At 38.5% G+C, this 21,036-nt stretch overlaps 1 protein-coding gene across 1 annotated transcript; it reads left to right on the forward strand.

Moving 5' to 3' along the window:
- Positions 1 to 10,125: 10,125 nt before the first annotated feature.
- On the forward strand, positions 10,126 to 20,625 carry tmem106bb (transmembrane protein 106Bb). Its single transcript, XM_040121529.1, has 8 exons — positions 10,126 to 10,238; positions 11,719 to 11,922; positions 13,803 to 13,866; positions 15,102 to 15,261; positions 17,479 to 17,619; positions 17,709 to 17,758; positions 20,310 to 20,363; positions 20,466 to 20,625. The coding sequence occupies exons 2-8, from the start codon at positions 11,727 to 11,729 to the stop codon at positions 20,602 to 20,604; spliced, it is 804 nt and encodes a 267-aa protein (XP_039977463.1). The 5' UTR covers positions 10,126 to 10,238; positions 11,719 to 11,726; the 3' UTR covers positions 20,605 to 20,625.
- The last annotated feature ends 411 nt before the right edge of the window (positions 20,626 to 21,036 follow it).

Here is a 21,036-nt window from a genome sequence, read left to right on the forward strand (position 1 = left end):
TTTGTGTAATGTATGTCAAGATTGCATGGTATGAGGGTGCTACTTGTTAAGGTTACATAAGTACCACATACCATGCAGATTAGGTCTTTTAATGATTTCTGCAGATTGACAAAATGTATGTAGGTGCACTTCTACCTGTGTCCACTTTAAGTAGCTACAGTAGTTAACTTCACATCATATATTTAACACATTTTTTTTTTTTTTTTTGGTTCTTATAATGTCAATTAGACATGACGTTTCCTTCAGTTTTAGGTTGGAGGAGCAGGTGAAGATTAGAGCAACAGTTGAGGCTGAAAATAAAACTCCCCGAGCTCTAAACATAGAATTGCAGCAACATGTGCTGAAGACACTGAACTTCCACATCCACAGCAAGGTGCAGTGGTGAAGATTGATTTTTTCCCTCCTTCTCCCTAAACTCTGAGAATTTATCATGGTGAAATTCTTTAAACACGTAAAATTTTGCTTCTTATGGGCACCACAATACTACTCATCTGGTCTGTTACATCTGTCTAGAAGCAGTTGGCTGAGACTACATGGAAACCCTTTTACCTGGAAATATGCTGGGACTACTTCCGGGGTGGATGTATAATGTTCCATATTTGGAAACTTTCCCTTCTTGGGCAGTTGTGGCTCAGGACGTAGTCATCCACTAATCTCTGGGCTGGCAGTTCGAGCCCCAGCTCCTCCTGTCTACATGTCAAAACGTCCTTTGACAAGACATTGAACCCTAAGTTGCTCCCGATGTGTAGGCCAGTGCTTTGCATGACAGCTCTGTCGCCATGGATGTGTGAATGGCTGAATGAGAGGCCAATTTTACTATGTTAGAGCTATACCCTATAAGTGCAGTCCATTTACCAATTTGTGGTGACACAGTTGTCAGCTGCTCAGAAAATGACATTTGAACCAGGAAATAAAGACAAAACATTAGAATTCAATGAACAGCAGCTTTACACATGGCAAATTCAAATTTCAGCACACTCTGGATAGGAGATTGGGGAAACCTATAGGTCTTGTTGGTGTGCTTCAACTGTGATCTTAGAATAGGTTTGCCAAGTATAATCTTTGTTGTTATTTTTTCCATCATCTCTCATATCTGTCATATACTCCAGCTCTCTTTAACTGTCAAAGATCCTGTATCACCAAGCCCAAAGAAGACCTTAAAAAGTAAGTGCGAGCAAAATATTACACATTCTTGAAAATGACTGTCCAGGCCCGTATTTACCAAATAATAAGTGAAATTGCAATCTTAAGAACTATGTCTGGTTAACCATTTTTTCAAACTTATTTTATACTCAGGTACCTGTCTATCTCTCTTTCTTTTCAGTTTGCTTCAAGGAGTGGCTTGTCAACAAAAACTTGGACGAGAGAGTTGCAGGCTAGATGGGGAAAGGCTGGATGGTATATTACTGAGAAAATAATGGACATTAACAAAAAAAAAAAACACCTTAAAGATTGATAATGTGAGCACCTGTCTCATGGTTTTACTAGTAATTAGTTAAACCTAAATATATCTATTTAGGGTAAATGTAAATGTTAGTGTAAGTTGATGTTGATGTGTCAAATACTAGTATATGGCTGGACCGCCCTTTATCTGTTTGCTTCTTTCATACTGTCTGTGCTCACATATACAGTAATTTAATGCAGCTGAATTCCCAATAAAGCTGTTCTCATTTACATGTTTTTCTCTGTCAGTTGTCAGACAACAGAACAAGTATTAAATAGTGATTGAAACTCAAAAGACTACATGTTAACCCGCAGTCACTTCCAAGCTATTTTCAAACTGTTGCTCTGCACTGCTAAAATCCTGATTATATAACTTTGGCATCATCAGACAAAATCACCATACACATAAGTTAAAGACATTGGTTGTGCTGTGATTTTGGCTATATTTACTTGTAAAACGATTACTCAGAGAGAAAGTTAGAAGTTCATTCACGTCTGTGTCAGCTGATGTGCAGTCAATTGAATGAGATGCATAGAGATGTGTGCCTTTGGAGGGAAAGCCCAACCTCGTGTTCAGGGGGCAACACTGGCGAGTCTCGTCTACAGATGGTAGCTAAGGTTTTTCCAAAAAGCCCATAGTTAACTAGGTGCTTTTGTGAAGAAAACTTGCTAAAGGGGTTTGAAAAGTCTATAAATCTAGCGACAAAGGTGCTAAATTGGCAGCTCTGCCTGTAAATGCCCCCCTGATGATACAATAGAAACTGTTTGCGCCAATTCATTTTGAAAAAGCGAAAGCCAATGGTTAAACTCCAACACTCGGGCGGCTGAGCAATAGTGTAACACTAGCACTCAGTCACAAAGCATTTGTCTGAGCAATGGTGTAACTTTATCATTCACTCACTCAGTCAGTCACGGATATTCGCAATGTCCGTGTTGTCGGATGTTGCGGTCCAGCCAAAAATTACCTTTAATATCTTGAAACATGAGGAATGAGGCTTCTGGTGCCCTTCAATTTTTGTAGTGCATTCTGAAGGCTTTTTTGCACATTTGGCATCATTTATTAAGGTAAAATGTTAAATCAGGTGCCTGATGAAGACTACATGGCTTGACTTAAAACATTTGTTAACTAACGGTTGACAGCCAGATGTATGAATAGATCAGAGCTGATCACCATCATTAGGGGACTTGGATAAACACTGCTGCCAAGTGGCTAAATTCTAACATCACAGTTATAGAGGTACATTGACTGGTACTATCTGCCCACTCATTCCCCGAGACTTCTGCCTTCCCTGCTCACCTCACAGCTCCCTCTCTGCCTATTGCCCACTTCCCTTAGCCCCTTGCCCAAAACCCTGATTCATTCCACTAGTGTCTTTGCTGACTTTATAATATACTGTCTTTTGTTGTTTCTGTTTATGAACTCTGTGTTTTGTGTGCTGCATACATGTGGCATTCATGTATTTTGACCATGGTAACTGTTACGCTGTAATAAACTATAGTGAAGACGTACTGGTAAAATTGGGTACTAACTAAGTAACTTTGTAAACCGTGTCAGAAATCCCACAGTAGCCTACCATGGTGAGTGAAGCTATGGTAAAGTATGGATTACTCAATAATGAAAATGGTCTTTAATAATAAATAGTACACTATTAGATCAAATACTTTGGTTAACAGATTCCCATTGCTTACCTATTTTTTTGTATTTTATTGTTTAGAATAATAAATTGTCAGGCTCTGTAATAATCTTCCTGTTGATTCACTTGACACTTGCTAGTGTCTGGTCGAGTTTTACACAGCAGTTTTGTCTAAAACTAGGTGAGCAAGTGGTTAGTAGTAGAAGAAAAGTGATCTGAAGCTGCTATAGAGAGCAGCCAGCCCCCACTTTTGACCAAATCAAGCACAATGTGAGAATGGGGTACAGGCCACCAGAAACGGCGAATCTCCCTGGAAAAAAGGGATGTCTGGAAACCTACATACACATAAGCCCCTATACAATTGACATAAAAAAATATAAATGCTGCAAATTTCTGCCATTGATATCACATAAATATCACAAAGGTCTGGATAGGTTTTTAAACTTAAACTCCTATCTGCATTAGTACCACACCAGTAACAAGAAGCTGCATATTAAAGGCTAGTAGTATTAAAAAGTTAAAAGTCCCGGGCTGTCAAAACATTGTATGTTGTCATAGTAAGCAGGCACTATCAAGCATGAGGAGGGCCAGTCCCTGCAGGAGGCACGGAGGGGCCAGTCACTGAGGATACGAACACCACATGAACAATACATTTAAACAGAGGCAAAAGTTGTGTTGTCCACTTCTGACACGTCCTTTGATGCATTCGTGTGAAATAAAACCTGTAAAACGATACAAAGTGATATATGTATTAACTTTTTAGAACTTTTTTAAAATGCCTTATTCAATATACACATGTATGTAAATAATATTTTGAAATTGATCTTCACCCTGTGTTGCAAATAGAAATATTTTGCCATGATATACAATACACCAAAGTCATGAGGCCACACCGAATACATTTTGCTCACTTTTCAGTCCATTTGTTATCTTTGAACCAAAACATGAGATTGTTTAGATTCTTAGATTTTATTAGCAGAGTTACCTGCACGTTAACCTAGGTTTTTTTTTTGGCCCTGTAAATGACGAACAGGGTTTAGTTGTCTCCCTGCCTCCAGCAACAAGGACACTGGTACACATTTGTGATTTTTGAATTAATTCTGGCCCCAGCTTCTTGGGTAAAACAGAGATATGGAGTTGAGGAGAAGAACACAATTTTTTTAGAAAATGCTTTTGCTTTAAAAAGTGACCAACTCACTAACGATCATAATAACTCAAATAATTTTATCTACCTATTATCACACACACACACACACACACACAATAATACATGCAGCTCGTGGTACCTAAGCTAGCGCTATCCTATCTTCGGTAACGTTAATTGCTATTAACATTAATCCTAAACAGAACACCCTGTGCTAAATAACATTTACTATTTGTGCACTATCATCATACTTTCTTCAGAAATACACCTTCAGGTGTTATTTGGACACATCATCAGTGATAAAACCGGGCTCATAGGGTGTTTTGGGTCTTTAATCATCAGACAGCCTCACCCGGGCGACCCAGCCGGGGCTGATCAGTCCCCGACTTGTGTCCAAGTGGCGCACTACTCCACGGATCCCCCCTCCGGATCCACAGCCACCATGAGGCTTTTTCGGCAACCTCCAGGATGTTCTTGATGGCTCTTCTGCACTGCAGTCCTCTAACTCCAAGGCGTTTGGGAGTTCACTGTAACGACTGGCAAGCAAAGCCCTGGCACCCTACTTCGATTGGCTCACCTGGGGCTCTCTAGCCATTGCTCCTGCAGTCTATCACCAGCTCTGCGTATTTGGCTCTTTTGCGTTCATTCACCTCTTCAATCCAGTCTTCCCAGGGGACAGTGAGTTCCAGTAGGACTACTTGCTTTGTAGACTCCGATGTTAACACCATATCTGGGCGGAGTGAAGTGGTTGCGATGTTCTCTGGGAACTTGAGCTGCCTTCCTAGGTAGACTTGGAGCTGCACTCCCATGCAGTGGCAAGAAGCCCTCCCGAGGAGGTAGGCTGATGTTGTGCCTTCTCCCTAGCTCTGACGAAGGTGATGGACTGTTTGGGGGTGTGCTGATTCTTATTGTTTTGAAACACTGTGCTGATTGTATCCGCCAAAGACCTTAGAACTTGGTCATGGCGCAGCAGTATCGCCCATCCAACAGTGCCTTCGGGCAGCAACCGAGGATATGCTCCAAGCCACATGCCACATGGCATGCTGGAGTTTTTGCCATGTACCAGCACTGCAGATTGGCTGGGTCATAGACTGATTGGATGTGAAATTTGATGCGCAGTGGTTCGGCCCTCCAGAGTTCTCACCAGGTGATCTTATGGTGTTCCACATGCTCCCACCTGGTCCAGGTGTCTCGTTTGTACTTAGTACTTCTCTCACACATACACACCATGCTGGCAGGCTAAGCTAACATTAGCTTAGCTGCATCTAACCTAGCTAATGTTAAACAGCTGCAATAAATAATTTTTCTTTTTTAAATGTTTTCAATTTTACTTATTTTTTTCATATTTGTGGAGGCTCACACTGTGCCCCCTCATGCCACGCCCTATGGTCTACAGGCCATGGCAGGACCCTCTATTGGCTAGACAACATTGTCAATCACCCCAGACGTCAATCAGACAGGCACCCAGCTCCCCAGTAGGTTTGCGATAGCCTCTGGGAAGGGAAATTGAACAAAGGACTCCGCCAGGTCTACTTTTCCAGGGCAGCTGTGGCTCAGGTCGTAGAGCAGGCTGTCCATTAACTGAATGGTCGGGGGTTCAATATCGCTCCTCCAGTCTGCATGTCAAAGTATCCTTGGACAAGATACTGAACCCCAAATTGCCCCCGATGTATCATCGACATGTGTGAGTGTGTGTTTGTGTGTGTAGAAAACACTGTATTTATAGAAATTTACCAACGGTAAGTCAACAAAATACATAAAATAGGGCAGACTTTTGTCTGATGTAACATGGACTTAATTTTTGATATTGAACTGTCATAGTTTGGCAATGTTACACAGCTAGCCAGCTAACTGACGCCTTGGCGAGCAAACCATCCACCAGTTGATGTATAATGTTACCATTCATTTGCCCCAACCCAGCAAACAAGTCACTGTGGGCCCCCTGTGGGTTTAGTGTGGGCCATATTCACCATCGGGCCCTTCGCAGTAAACCCTTTGCAGTTAAGCCCACAGAGGGCCCATAGCCTTTTCCCCTTTGCTTGGAATATCTGCGGGCAACCCACACTGTGCATACCCTTTTGGACTTGGTGTGGGCTTATGGGCCCTATATTTTCGGGCCGACATGTGACACCCCTTTCACCACAGATGAGGGTCCTATGAGGGCAACCCTCATGGGATCCAATTTTTAGCCCCCAGTGGCCCTGCAGGGGACCCATAAGGGTTTGTTTGCTGGAAAGCGTCCTTGGATGGGATGGGGATAGTGTTTATTATTCTATATATTGTTAATGTGTTGATAAAGATTTTTTAAAAATAACGATATTTAAAAGTAAGCCGGCCATTGAAATTGTTAAACGGTTACATGTTCTTTGTCTCCATTTCATCAAATTCATCTTTTTTTATTAGCAATGTTAAAAAAAACAACTAGTTTATCTTTACAGATTCTCATTAGCATTATGAGATGATTTTTGGGTTATTATAAGGACTAGACAACACCTAAGTATCACTTCTTTCCTGAGTAAGTTGGCTGTTGAGGAGAAGTCACTTCTTTTTGACGTGTAGTCCGACCTGCTTTTAATGGACTACAATGATAATTGTTGGCTGATGGCTTGAGACAAACAATTGCTTTTGCACTTTGCCTACCATAAGTAAGTTAGTTAAGTATCAACAGCAAATGGTGTATTGATTAACCCGCCCTCACTGTGTGATGCTGTTTGTGAGCTTTAGTAGTGAACCAGCAGCTTCCAGTAAGTCAAACCCTTACCATTTAATTTGGACAGGGTTTTCTTGCTGCTTAAGGAGTAAAGTAATAAATAGCCCTAGTTTGCCATTACATTGTCTGAAAAACTGAGGAAGAAAAAAGTGATAACAAATTAAATACGGTTTAAGGAGCTCTTTACACCTCATTTCCAGTGTTTAATGTGGAATTGATGCTTCAAAGACAGAACATGAATTTCTCTCAGATCTTTCTGAGATACATTTTTTAACAGAATGTTTAAAGTCTCTGTCATGCATATATATATATATATATATATATATATATATATAAAGAGAGAGAGAGAGAGAGAGAGAGAGATGTGAATTGATATATATATATAGATATAGATAGATATAGATATAGATCTAAATATATATATATATATATATATATAGAGAGAGAGAGAGAGAGATGTAGATTGATATATATATAGATATAGATAGATATAGATATAGATCTAAATATATACGATCTACAATCAAGAAATGCCTTCATGAATGTAAATAAAGAGGGTTTACCACGAGGTGCAAACCACTGGTAACTCACAAGACCAGAAAGGCCACATTAGACTTCGGCAGAAAACATCTTAAGTTCTGGAACAAGATTCTTTAGACAGATGAAACCAAGATTACCTTGTACCAGAATGATAGGAAGAGAAGAGTATGGAGAAGGAAAGAACAGCTCATGATCCAACATATATTAATCAACTGACAAACATGGTGGAGGCAGTGTTATGGCAGGGGCATGTATAGCTGCCAGTGTAACTGGGTCGCTGGTGTTTATTGATGATGTGACTGCCGATAGAAATAGCAGGATGAAGAAGTGCATAGGGCTATACTAACCGTGAATTGCGAAAAGCAACTCAAGAGCCTCTCAAGGCAAAGACATTGAATATTCTTTCATGGCCAATTCAGTCCCCTGACCTCAGCCAAACTGAGCATGCTTTTCACTTACTTAAGACAAAACTGAGGGCAGAAAGACCCACAAACAAGCAGCAACTGAAGGCAGCTGCAGTAAAGGTCTGGCCAAGCATGCAGTCATTGACTGCAAAGGATTTTCACCTAAGTATGAAAAAAATTCTTATATTTACAATTATGCTGGTTTGTCCAATTACTTTTGAGCCTCTGAAAATGAGGCACAATGTATAAAAATGGCTGTAACTTTTTTGTTAAACCCCCTTAAATCAAACCTGAATGTCTACACATCAAACACATCTTGATGGCTTCATTTCAAACCCATCATGGTGGTATAAAGAGGCAAAATTAGAAAATTGTGCTACTGTCCAAATACCTGAACGTAACTGTATCTTTATGTCCACAGACCAGTCATACCACATAAAACTTAATGACAACTGAATTTGTTTGAATTTGTGGGGAAAAGAATCCTCACTGACAAGGGGTGAGAGCTCATTAATGAGGTTTGTTGAATGTTACAGCATGTTGTTACTTAAATGTAAATGTATTTTTAGACAGGGTTTTAATGTTAGATGATCTCATATATCTCACATTTCTTTGCATATGCAGGAGTATTTTTTGCAATGAACCATTAAAAGTTACTTGTGTCAAACAAAAGACAATGTGCTTATTATTGTTTGCCAACAGCTAAAAATGGAGGTAACAAAAGTCTGGGGGTTGAGCGCAGCCTTTGTGCACCATGTAATCCATAGACAAATGTGCCTGTCAAATAATTAGATAGAGCAATACAGAGGTAATAGCCCTGTAATTATATTACTTTTACTGTGTGTATCTTTTTTAATACATGTAATGTTTAATATATGATATCGTGAACTAAAAATATATTTGATGCAAGGTGGTCTACCTATTTATGTGATAATACTTTTAAGGGCACTATGCAAACTTGTAAAAATGCGTCCAGAGAGTTGGGCTATGTATCTGGACACCATGATATTTAGGTTGAGGACCAAAGAGACACATCACTACAAAGTTCTCCCCATTCTTCCACCTGTTTGGGACAGAGGCCCACCTCCTGAGCAAGGTTCCGGAGGATTTCAAGGTTGGGTTAGTACAGAACATCTAACGTTAATTCATAGTTTGAATAACAAATTGAAAAAATATAGCTCATTGAGACTCAGTATTATATGCTATTCAATAAATACATAATATTCACATTATATCAATATTTTGCGGACAAGGAAAAGTCTGTGTTTCATAGAAGAAGGCAAGTGTCCATTTAAATCCTTTGACGGGCCTAATATATTTTGTTGACATTCTTGGAAATATGTAATTTTAATTAGATATTCATTTCCAAGGTAGGTGTTGTACTGGACAGAATTTTATTAGGTGTTCATTTTTTTTCTATCTTAATAAATTCATAGATTGGATGGGGGCAGTATAATTTTAAGCATTTACTTTCTGCCAACATTAGTTATTTCTATTCAAGGTTGTAATCACTACAGAATGATTATGCTAAGGAAAATTATCATTTTTGCCATTACTGTTATAGTGATCAGGAGTGGTTCGAGATTGTACAGCTGGTCAACATATACATGCGTTTGTCTTATTCCCACATAAATTCTAATGACTGAGCCACAATGAAAAATGAAACTTCTGTTTTACAGACGGCGGTATGGCAGCAGTGGAGAATGCTTTGGACCATGAGGAGGTGTCGGAGGCCATTAAAAAGCAGGCCTCCCTTTTCGCTCTTGTGCCTAAAAACATAACCTCACCTTTTGTTTTGAAGAAAAGCGTCCACATCACAATTTAAATACCTTTTCTGTTGCTTCTACAGTTTTTCAACTTCATCAATGTTTCGTTTAGGCTTGTCCTATGCAAATACCGAAGCTGGGCCTTAACTGGGGTGTTTGGCTGACCCAATCGAGGAGCTTCTTTAGGTGTACTGACCTCACAGGCACGTGACGGACGTACGTGGTGTTCATGACCTTTCTAGCTTACATCACAAATATAGTACTTATTGATAGAAATAACAGCAGTTGGTTCTGTTAATTAAGACATAAAATACGCAACAAACATATGTTCTGTTATGTAATTTGGAAAATATAACTATACACTCGTGACATGTGTCCTTCACTTGTAGAATACAACATTTTGCGCTCTCCACAGTACCTCAGTGATACGATCACAGTATTTGGCCGTGTGATCGGGGGCGGGTCTAGGGGGAAACAAACGAGTTCGATACAACACCGCGAATGCATCACATTCGCGCATGTCTGTTTCTCAGAGGATAAACAAAACTGCATGACCCACTATCAGCTGTAGTCTGGTAAATAAAGAGTCACATTCAGGTAATTCTTTCTTACCCCCATTTAACTCTAATTATGTGTTTTTGTTGTAGGTTGCTCATTGGCGTCATATGGATAAACTGTGTTCGACTTTAACTAGCTAGATAAGTTAGCTATCGTAATATTGGTCACTGCTAACATTATATGTTGGAGAATTTCTGTGCTAATTGTTATTCTGTTCGGGTATTGTTTGAAAGCGGCATTTAGAAAGCCTGCTTGTTCACTTGCTGTGTGATGTTGTTAGCGAACAGTGCATCTACATTGACAGAAAATTTTCCCCTGCCAATAGATTACGATGGTTTTTATAGGTCACTAGCTCAAACTTAAAGTTTAGAGGCCTAAACGAAGCTAACGACGTTAACCTTAGCGTTAACTTGTTAAAGAACGTAACTACACTCAGTAGACCGTTCTCAGAAATGCATTTATCGTCAGCTTTGGGCTCAGTGGTCGTGGTTTAGGGATTGCCGTGCAATACCACACTTGCTATGTAACTTTGTTTGGTAACAAGAGCCTGCCATCAGGAATGGTTGCCAGTCGTTGGCTGACTCCCTGTCGACCTGTTATACTCTCTGACCGTGTTGACAGTCAGCTGTGCATTTACTGAAACACAAGCCTGTGATAAAGTACCTTTATTTGATATCATTGGCTTTTGTTATAAATGCTCATATTTGAGCAAACTTCTATCCAAACTGACCGCATGTTTCTACAACAAATGATGGCAATAATTATGTAAAAAGTCGCTTACCTGCAAAAATATAAGCATCTAATTGTTTATTTTAAAGCATTTTCAAACGTTCAGTCAGATAATGTAATCACTTTTATTAATCCTCTTTCTGCAATACATTATGAAAAACTACAATGGTAAACACAAAAACATAGTTGGTACTATGTAATAAAATCTTGTGGCAGATGTATGAATTTGAAGTTGGAAAATGGCAAAATGGGAAGAAAATTGAGAATACAAGTAATACATAATGAACTGAAACAGAGGTTTTACTGCTGTACTCAGAACTACTGTTTATTTATTTTGCAGAGAATTTTCTAGGTTAGGAAACACAAGCTATTTCTGAATTAAAGCTATATATTCTCAGTTCTCAGTGACAATTTAGGTGATGCTTAAGTTGAACAATGCCAGGTAGAAAAAAAGGATACAAACCACCTTGTTCTTTTTCTTGAAAGAGTCTGATAAATGCTCAGTTTACTGTATTTTCCTGTTTTTTTTTTTCTTGCAAAAACACTCTCCCAATAACTAAACTCATGGTACCTGTATATACCAATTACCAATCTGAATAAATAGAAACCACCATGAATTGAAAAATACTGAGCTCTACTCAACCATCATGTTACCTTGCAGAAGAATAATTTCAACACAGTTCCACACAGTGAGGTATAAGTATGAGACAAAGAGATATTGGACGGTGTATTTATACTGACTTATACTGTGCATCAACCACTTTTTTATTTGTTGGCCTTGTGTTTTCAGGTGTGACTATGGGGAAGTCGATTTCCCACCTCACTAAGCAGACAGGCTACGATGAGGGTCAGGACAGCCTGACCTCTCCTCTGGAGGACACCCAAACTGAGGATGGCAAGGATGGAGACGTCTCCCAGTTTCCTTATGTGGAGTTCACGGGACGGGACAGTGTGACATGTCCCACATGTCAGGGCACCGGGAGGATCCCCAGAGGTAACACTGCCAGGGTTTTTCCTGGATCAAAATCCGGCAGAGGTGGTACAATCTTGATCATGTGCACATGGGCAAGTGTACTGTGCCTTCAACTGGCTCAAGCCAACATTTTTTACAAGTAACTTATTTTAGAAGTTCTAGTTAATCCTAAGGAATTTTCAGAAGGACAATGATAAACAATAAAAATTTAGGAGATATCACCTTGTGCATGTTTCACAATTTCATGACATTTTAAAGACTAAATGAAATGGTTAATTGGGAATATATTCAACAGATCAATCAAGAATGAAAATAATCTTTTTTTTCATCCCTACAATAAGATCAATCAAGAATGAAAATAATCTTTTTTTTCATCCCTACAATAACCTTAGCTGCCTTTGTGTCACATTTACAAATTCACTGTTAGTGTGTCTAGAATTTGTAAAATCTGTACCAGTTGAATACTTTTCCAGGTGATATTTTGCTGAATGAGAAAAATTTCTATGATTTTTTTGATTGTAGTTGTTTAGGATTTTGCCATTTCTTCCAAAATTCTGTGTGATTTATTTTACATTGAGGAAAGACAAACAGTGCCCTAAAGTCCACAACAAAGGATTATGTTTAAAAAAAAAATTACTGTGCGTTGTCTTTATCTAATTATATCTGAAATACACAAACATTAGGTCTCAGGGGATTTTTAGTTTAAACTTCAATTCATTTCAATTCAATTTTATTTATATAACACCAAATCATTACAGAAGTTATCTCAGGGCAATTTTCATAGAGAGCAGGTCAAGACCGTACTCTTTATTGTAAATGTCTTCGGAGAAGATGAATAAAAAGTGACAATAAAATCACGTAAAAGTTGGCTTTGTGTTACAACACTCCTAATGACTTGGCAATTGACACAGAAACCCTTTCCTCAACTCCTGATCCTGTCTTTCTGTCTGATTCTGATCCTCTCCCTTCTACTCCTTTCTGGTTGTGCACCACTTTCAGACCTGACAAATTTACAGCATCTCGTCAGTAACATTAATAATTTCTTTTTAACTGCCTATAATAATCAGATGATGTCAGGGTGGGACTGGAAATGGAATTTAGCCCTGGACTTATGGGGTGGGGGGTTTCTCTGCTTGAGTCAGTGAGGGTTGATTACATATTGTGATTGGCCAGTGAGCCCAGTCCTGGAACACACACGCAGCATACTCTCATGGGCAATCCGAAAGACAGGCACACAGAGAAGGCCAGTAAGGAGACAGACAGTGACGGTAAAAACTTTTTGATGGCCACTGAGATTTCTCCTGGTGTTCGACGGCCAGTCCAACTATGTATGATGTCTGCACTGTTTTTCCTGCCCTCATGGTTCTCCCTCTCACGAACTCGCCTTGGAAAGTAATCAATGATTCTACAAGCCATATTTGCAAAGCTGAAAACATTACACTTATGGCATGTAATATTAATTTAGGAAACCTTTCTAAGAAACTGGATGTGCTTGGCAATATTCTCATTTTGATACAGCGCCACCAATTTAATGCTGATATACAAATGACACAGAGTGTAATGCTTGTTAGAAAATACTGTTTTTCCATGAGGAGAGTTTTGTTGGGAGGTGGCACAAAATTTGACGGAGGTGGCCACCTTGTAATTCGTCAGTGCAGGAAATACCCTGACTACTGTGTACACGGGCAAGATGGTGGTAGTCAAGCTGATAGAAAAGCAGGATGAAGACTGAAAAGTTAGCTGTGTGTCTTCCATAGACAAGAACACATAATTAGATAATATCCAGTGAGAATCCTTAAGTAAACCAGGGGGATGATGCAAAAAAAGCTTTAGTTGCACCACAGACTCAGTTCACCAAAGAGCTGACAGTGACTCATCATTGATTGTTGCCTGTGTTTCAGGACAGGAAAATCAACTTGTGGCATTGATTCCATACAGTGACCAAAGGCTGCGGCCCAGGAGGACGTAAGTACTTTATCTTTTTGTGTGTCTTTTGTATAGACTGTTACAACCACAAACACTATTAAAAATTTAAACAGTTACCACTGCACACCACTCAGTATATGCATGAATAAGGATCTTAGAATTAAAGGTACAAGGCTAGCTAACACACTCAATAAAATAATTTCTTTGTGTTTATCATTCATTTTTGGTGAATTTAGAAATTGCACATAACCTCGGGAAAAGTATGAAATAAATGTGCTATACCTTGGCTTGGCCACAAGAAATAGCTTGTACTGGTTGACTGGAGGGTGTGCTTTATTCCCAGTTAACCACAGCTCTGTAGAACCTTCACAATCATTTTATACTAATATGCATAGTCATAGTAATGTGAGTAGTGGGAGAGGAGAAATGGATTGATATGGAAAATGAATCAAGAGAAGATTAGAAAAAAACACTTTGAGAGCGACAAAAGAAGAACTAAATAAATATAGTATATGGCTTATTGGATGTTTTCATTGAAGCAGTGGCTTTCTCACTTGAATTGATAGGACAGTAACATTAATCCCAAAGGACAAAGGAAATGCCATAAAAAGTGTTTATTTTAAATGTTTAATGCCCCAAAATTTGAAAATCAAGTCATATTTTAGTCTTTGAATAGGAACTATGGTATAAGTTGGATAATTCACTACAGTCCATGTCTTTATCAAATGTGCATTATTTTTTGATAACCGCATGACTTGCTGTAGAATTTTCCTGTACTGTACATATGGTATATAGACACATGATCTGTGGTTTTAGAATCTTCTTTATTTCACTTACTGTGATTGAAGGCTGGGCAGTATAGCTAAAACTAATAATAATTAATTAATTACAATATTTTTTGATACGGATGGAGAAAATGTATGTAAAATTGCAAATAAAATGATAACTAAGCTTCAGAGGAATAGAAAACTTTTAACAACTAATTTTGATCATTTTTAAATACAGGTTGATTGAAATTATTACTTGAATTTTATCGTATTTTTACGCTATGAGTTCACTGAAAGTTTGACAGATGTTAACACAGTATTAGCTTATCGCATAGGGCTAATGAAGTTCTTGTATGTGAAAATATTTTTGATCTTTAGAATTGTAGTATTACTGTTAGGGTTAAATAACCATTGCCCAAAGTCTGCAACAAATCAACAAAAAAGTATTTTTTTGTCATTTCTATGTGTATAGTAAGGAAATTATAAAATTGTCTTTTTCCTCTTCAGGAAGCTGTATGTAACAGCGTCAGTGGTGGTCTGCCTGTTACTCTCCAGTCTAGCTGTCTTCTTCCTCTTTCCTCGCTCCATCGATGTGTCCTATGTTGGAGTGAAATCTGTTTTCGTCAGCTACGACCAAGAAAAGCACAGCGTCTATCTTAACATCACAGTGAGCTTCCACTCAACAACCTGAACCTACTGGAATATATATATATATATATATATATATATATATATATATATATATATATATATATATATATATAGAGGTTGCTGCCGGAGGGCCCATGTTTAATTTCGTGTATGTGCATATGAACGCATGTTCACGCATGGTTATTTTTTCCGAGCTGCAGTTTATAAAGACTGTTACCTGTTGGCATTTATCAAATGTAATAAATATTTGTATTTTGCTCACACTTTTGTCAGGCACACAGGCACAGAGTCAAGTTGCTAGCAAGCAGCACACAGACAGACCAAGAAACGTAATGTTCTGCTAGTTGAGCAAAATAGACAGACTAGAGAGAGATGCACTGCAAGCTAGCCCATCAACTTAACATTAACTGTTATTTGCTGAAATGAAACTTGGAGAGGAGAGAACAGTTTACATGATTGCTGTTGTTGTTTTTGTCTTCTCGTGACCAGAAGGATAGTTCCGCTTCATGCTCTCATCAAGGTCAGAAACATTGACACCCGCTTTGACATGAAGGGAAGGCAGAGCCCTTGCATAATTTACGGGGCCCTACGCAACTTACATAGTGAGCATATAGGCCTGTCCGGATCTTACTGTCAGAGAAACATGCCGGCATCAGTGAAAGCAATTGATAAGCTCAGAAGCATACAATTCCAGTAGTTTGGACCATTTGGAGCTGGTTCTCAAACGGAACTGGTTCTCAATTCCCATTCCTATCAAATAGGTTACAACATTCTTTTCTGTCTATCGATCGCCCAGTTGGCTAAAGAATGTTTTTTTGCAGCAGGAGCTGGAAACAGGACTTTACATAATTTATATAAATTTGTCTTTGAAGCATATGAATGAATTATTTTAGTTTCTATGACTCTGATTTTAATTCTTAGTGAATTATTATTATATTGCTGCTATTTCCACTGCTTCTGCTTGTTAAGTGATTGAATTAATTGAGACCACGTCATGCTGCGACCAGTGTTTTGCGCTCTCCCTGTATAGGCTCTTTTCGGGTTTATTGTATTTTTGATTGGGTCTGTTCCAATGGGGTTGGCTCTGGCTGTTCATGGGTCCCCCTCAGATCAGGTCTCTTTCTTGAAAATTAATTTATGCATTTCAGGTTCAGGTAACCTCTTTGCATATAACACAAGCTATGTACTGGACATCTGGCTACTGCCCAACAGACTTTATTCAAGCCCAAAACCAATCTTCTACATAATATGCTGTGCATTTTAATAACAAGTGGCTGTTGCAAATAGACTACATTTAGCTGGCATGGACCCATTCAAAATTGACAAGACCTGACTATCAAATGTGAAGAGTAATTAAGTTGTGCATGCTTTAGCATGGATAGCATTTTTAACAACAAATGCTGAACTTGTCTTAAGCAAAAGGTTAGTCAATTTAGCTGGCTGGGCTTTTGACTTTCCACTGAGACGAAACTACCATCTGCAAGCAATGTAGCAATGTCCTGTTGTTGTAAAATGCTTGTAAATAATGTTACACCACTGCCTTTACTAGTTGTCTTAAATAGGGATTTAAAATTAATGTAATGTTTTTTAACATGTTAACATTAGGCCAATTCAATGTCTGTGTGGTGCACCATGAGAAGTCTCATCTGGTTTGTTCCAGTAATTTTATGTAGCTGCAGGGCTTCTCCCCTGACAATACTACACATCCACTTTTTTCTTTCTGCAGCATTATATTTGAAGTGGGTCCGAATGTCAGCTTCCATTTTCCAACCAAGCCCCGTTGTTGCTGTCATTATCTTTTCCTATCACCATATGTTGTCCAAGCTCCTACAGCCGTAGTGTTAAAGTGCATACAGTAGCTAGGTCCAGAATGGCACTGTTTCAGAATTGTGCAGCAAAGCCATCCAGCGAAGAGGATTATTTCATTGTTTGAAAAAAAAAGTCTATTTAATTTCATCTCCTTTTTTTCATAAATGAAAATATAGGCTGATTTCGTTAAAGTTGTCATGTTTAAATTCCATTTTAATCACCTCTTTTTTTTTTTGTCAAAAATATTACATGGAGATTTTGTCACAGTCATTGTTTAATATTGTCAGTTTCATTATGACACAACTTGGGACAGAAGTGTTGACTTTTTCTCGGTTAGAATGCATCTTTTGAGTACATGAAGGGGGCATGTTCAATCTAAAATGTAGTTGGTCTTTAACTCCTCCAATACTGGTTGTCCTTCCAGAACACTCTCAACATTACCAACAACAACTACTACTCAGTGGAGGTAGCCAACATCACGGCCCAGGTGCAGTTTGCCAAGACGGTGATCGGTAAATCTCGCATGAGTAACATTACTGCCATCAGTCCTCTTGACATGAAACAGGTACAGTTCAGTGTTTGTTCACCAGTTAACCATCCGTCTGTTTGGGTACAACTCTAACTCTTTATTGTTGTCTTCTTTTCTGTTCACAGATTGATTATATGGTTCCCACCATAATCGCAGATGAGATGAGCTACATGTAGTAAGTATTGTGTACTGTATATTGAAGAAGAGCTTCAAAAACTATCTTTAGACATGTGAAATGATCCAGCTGTACACATCTGTCAAAGATTTCATCAGGCTGACCTGTTTACCTGATCCTCTTCTTCACCTCAGGGTGATGATTGGAGAATCTAGCTTGGGTGTATCAATTTTCATCCATCCATTAGCTAAATATATATCCTTAACTGGGTTGCAGGGGGGCTGGAGCCAGTCCAAACTGAGATTGGGGGAGAGGCATACTTATGGGTAAATTATGGCCACCCTGACCCACAGTCCACATGTCTGTGGACATGTCTGTGGACTGTGGGGGGGAAACCGGGAAACCAAGAGGAAACCCGCGCGGGCACAGTGAGAAAATGCAAACTCCTGTATTAATGCTACTTTGCAAAAAACTAGTTTTCAGGCTTTACTTGCTTGACCTCTGACCTTGGCCTAATTAAGGATGTGGTTTGTAGTTGAGATAGCGTGGAGCACACAGGGCAGAAGCTCTAAACACACCAATTCAAAAACAAGAGGCACATACAGTAGATGTATAGTGTCAGTGGATGCATCTAATGATTATATTCATTATCCTTTAATCTTGTTGTTTTAATTAATAGATTAATAGTTAAATCTATGACGGAGTTGTTTAAGCACAATCATCCTACTGTGTGCCCACGGTAGTAAATGCACAGCTGTGATAATAAGACTCATTAATGCTGCACTTCATTTAAGTGTGAGTTCAGCACTCTGGTATTGTATTTGCTGCCTCACTGATATGGCTTACACCTGCGTATGACACAGGTTTATTCAACGCGTGTTCAACCTGCATTGGATCCATTCATGAGACAGCTGTCACATTGCTTCTCACTGTCAGCAGAGACTACAGTTTGCAGTGTAGTTTCAAACATTTCACTGATAAACCTGAGAATTGTACTGTTTTAGATTGAATAATTTTTCAAAAATAAAAGTTTCAGTTTCACCCCCCTGTCCATCTGCACACTCCGCCTCTTGATTGCCCACATGTGCGCTATTTCTCTCTCTCTTTCTCTCTGTCTTGCTCAATTTATATTTAAATTTAAATGTTAGTACAGAATCACTGTGTCGGTCTGAATGGGGTATTATTGGGATACTTAACAAAATAGAGTCATTGTTATTGATTTCACCTGTCCTTTTTCTATTGTGACAAGTCAAAATGTTTAGTTAACAGTTAACATACACTGTAAGTAAGACTTTTGAAGTACTAGATGGAAAAATATTTCTCACATTTTTCTCACATTACTCTGACAAAAGCACAAAAAAAGGGGAATAATTTTGTTATTACAGTTTCATACACTTGATGTCTTTGTTTTGCCCTGTATTGATCATTGTGCAGGTTTGCAGGCAGTGAGTAATTGGGACTCCATACAGGCAGTACCTGTATGGGCTTGTTACAAAGTTTTGTGTTACTATATGATTAAATACTGATAAATAAAATATTAAAGGTCCAAGGTTCAAGCCTAGTAGTCTGCGGATGATAGTTTAGCAGTTGTTTTATCATAGATTTTAAATTTAGGGCTCCAGCTTTTTGAGCTATTTGAAGCACTTCTTTTTCAAAAGTTTGGATTGGCATCAGATCTTAAACCAAGCAAAACTTGACTTTCTTTGGTCCACCACTTTGGTCCAAACTTAAATATCTCAACAACTAGCTGGATAGATAGCCATGAAATTTGGACATATCTTGGTGCCCAGAGAACAAATCCTACCAACTTTAGTGATTTATTGACATTCCTTTTGGTGCCACCATTAGGTTGGCATTTCTGGTTTTAAGTAAAATGCCTGACAAATATTAGATGGATTGCTATGAAATTTAGTACAGACTTTCATGTCCTACTCAGAATAAATTGTAATTACTTTGGTTAGCCTCTGACTTTTCATTTAGTGCCATCATCAGGTCAAAATTTCAGTTTCCTATACTTTAGTTTATGACCAAATGCCTGCAAAACTAGTGACATCGAGATTCTCAGCCTCAGTGGTATTCTGTGTAAACTGCTAATTAGCAAATCCTAGCATGCTCACATGCTAAACTAAGAAAATGACCATAGTAAACATTACACCTGCTAAACATCATCATCATCATCATTGTGCGCATTTTAGCATGCTGACATTAGCATTTAGCTCAAGTTCCACTGCCTAAATACAGCCTCACAGGGCTGTTAGCATGGCTGTTCTTGTGTGGAAGTAACTCCTTCACAGCAGTTGTTTTTAGCCTTCTTTGCTGCAATCTGTAGTCATAAAGTAAAGACCAGTATGTTGCAATATAGTTAAAATCATGATTTGACCATGTTTTGTGATGTTAAATATCATTATTATTGTTAACATATGATATGGCATACCCCTACACGGAATTTGAAAGTACCACATTAAATTTGTCAAATATTTTATAATCTTTATATTTATAGACAGCATTCAGTAGAGTTTCCAGGTTAAGAAAGTTCTTGCTTGAGAACATTTCCTATAATTTTCTAAGTGGTCCACAATGCACAATTACTTACACTTGTTTTATTTTCCAGTGACTACTGCACTCTGCAAACCATTAAGGTTCACAACATTGTCGTCATGATGCAGTAAGTTGTGTTGATCCTCTGTCATTCTAATCTTAGGCATTTGAGTATAGTGTGTGTAGTGTTTGTTTGTGGCCTCACCTTGTCCCTCTCCACCCTCTGCAGAGTAACTGTCACCACAACATACTTTGGCCATGTGGAGCAGGTGTCTCAGGAGATGTACCAGTATGTGGATTGTGGAGGGAACACTACCTCTATCAGAGGGATGACCAAGCCGTTCAGCATGCCACATCCTGCTGAGTAACCCCACCTCTGTCGTCCTCACTGGTCCACACATGGGCCCTGGAAGGTCGCCATAGGTGTTCCCACTTCTCCTCCACCTGCAGTGTCTAATAAATCTGTTGTCACGATACCATGGTATTTACTTCAATACCAATACTAGAAAAGAAAACAAGAAAACTAGTTCATAATCAAAAGATCATTATTTCACAGTTACAAGGATACTTCTTAATAATTACAAGATCCATATCTCATAACTACAAGAAAACTATAACGTGACTATAAGATTTTGTATCTGATAATTGCAAGAAACCTATCCCGCAATTACAAAATCTTATAATTACAAAAAACAATCCTATAATTACAACATATGCATAAGTACGAGCTCTGTATCTCTGAATTAAAAAAAGGAATTTTAAAATAACAAGATCATTATCTTAAAATTACAAGAACACTA

Source organism: Xiphias gladius, chromosome 24, assembly GCF_016859285.1.
Source record: "Xiphias gladius isolate SHS-SW01 ecotype Sanya breed wild chromosome 24, ASM1685928v1, whole genome shotgun sequence".
In the NCBI taxonomy this organism is placed as follows: Eukaryota; Metazoa; Chordata; class Actinopteri; order Istiophoriformes; family Xiphiidae; genus Xiphias; species Xiphias gladius.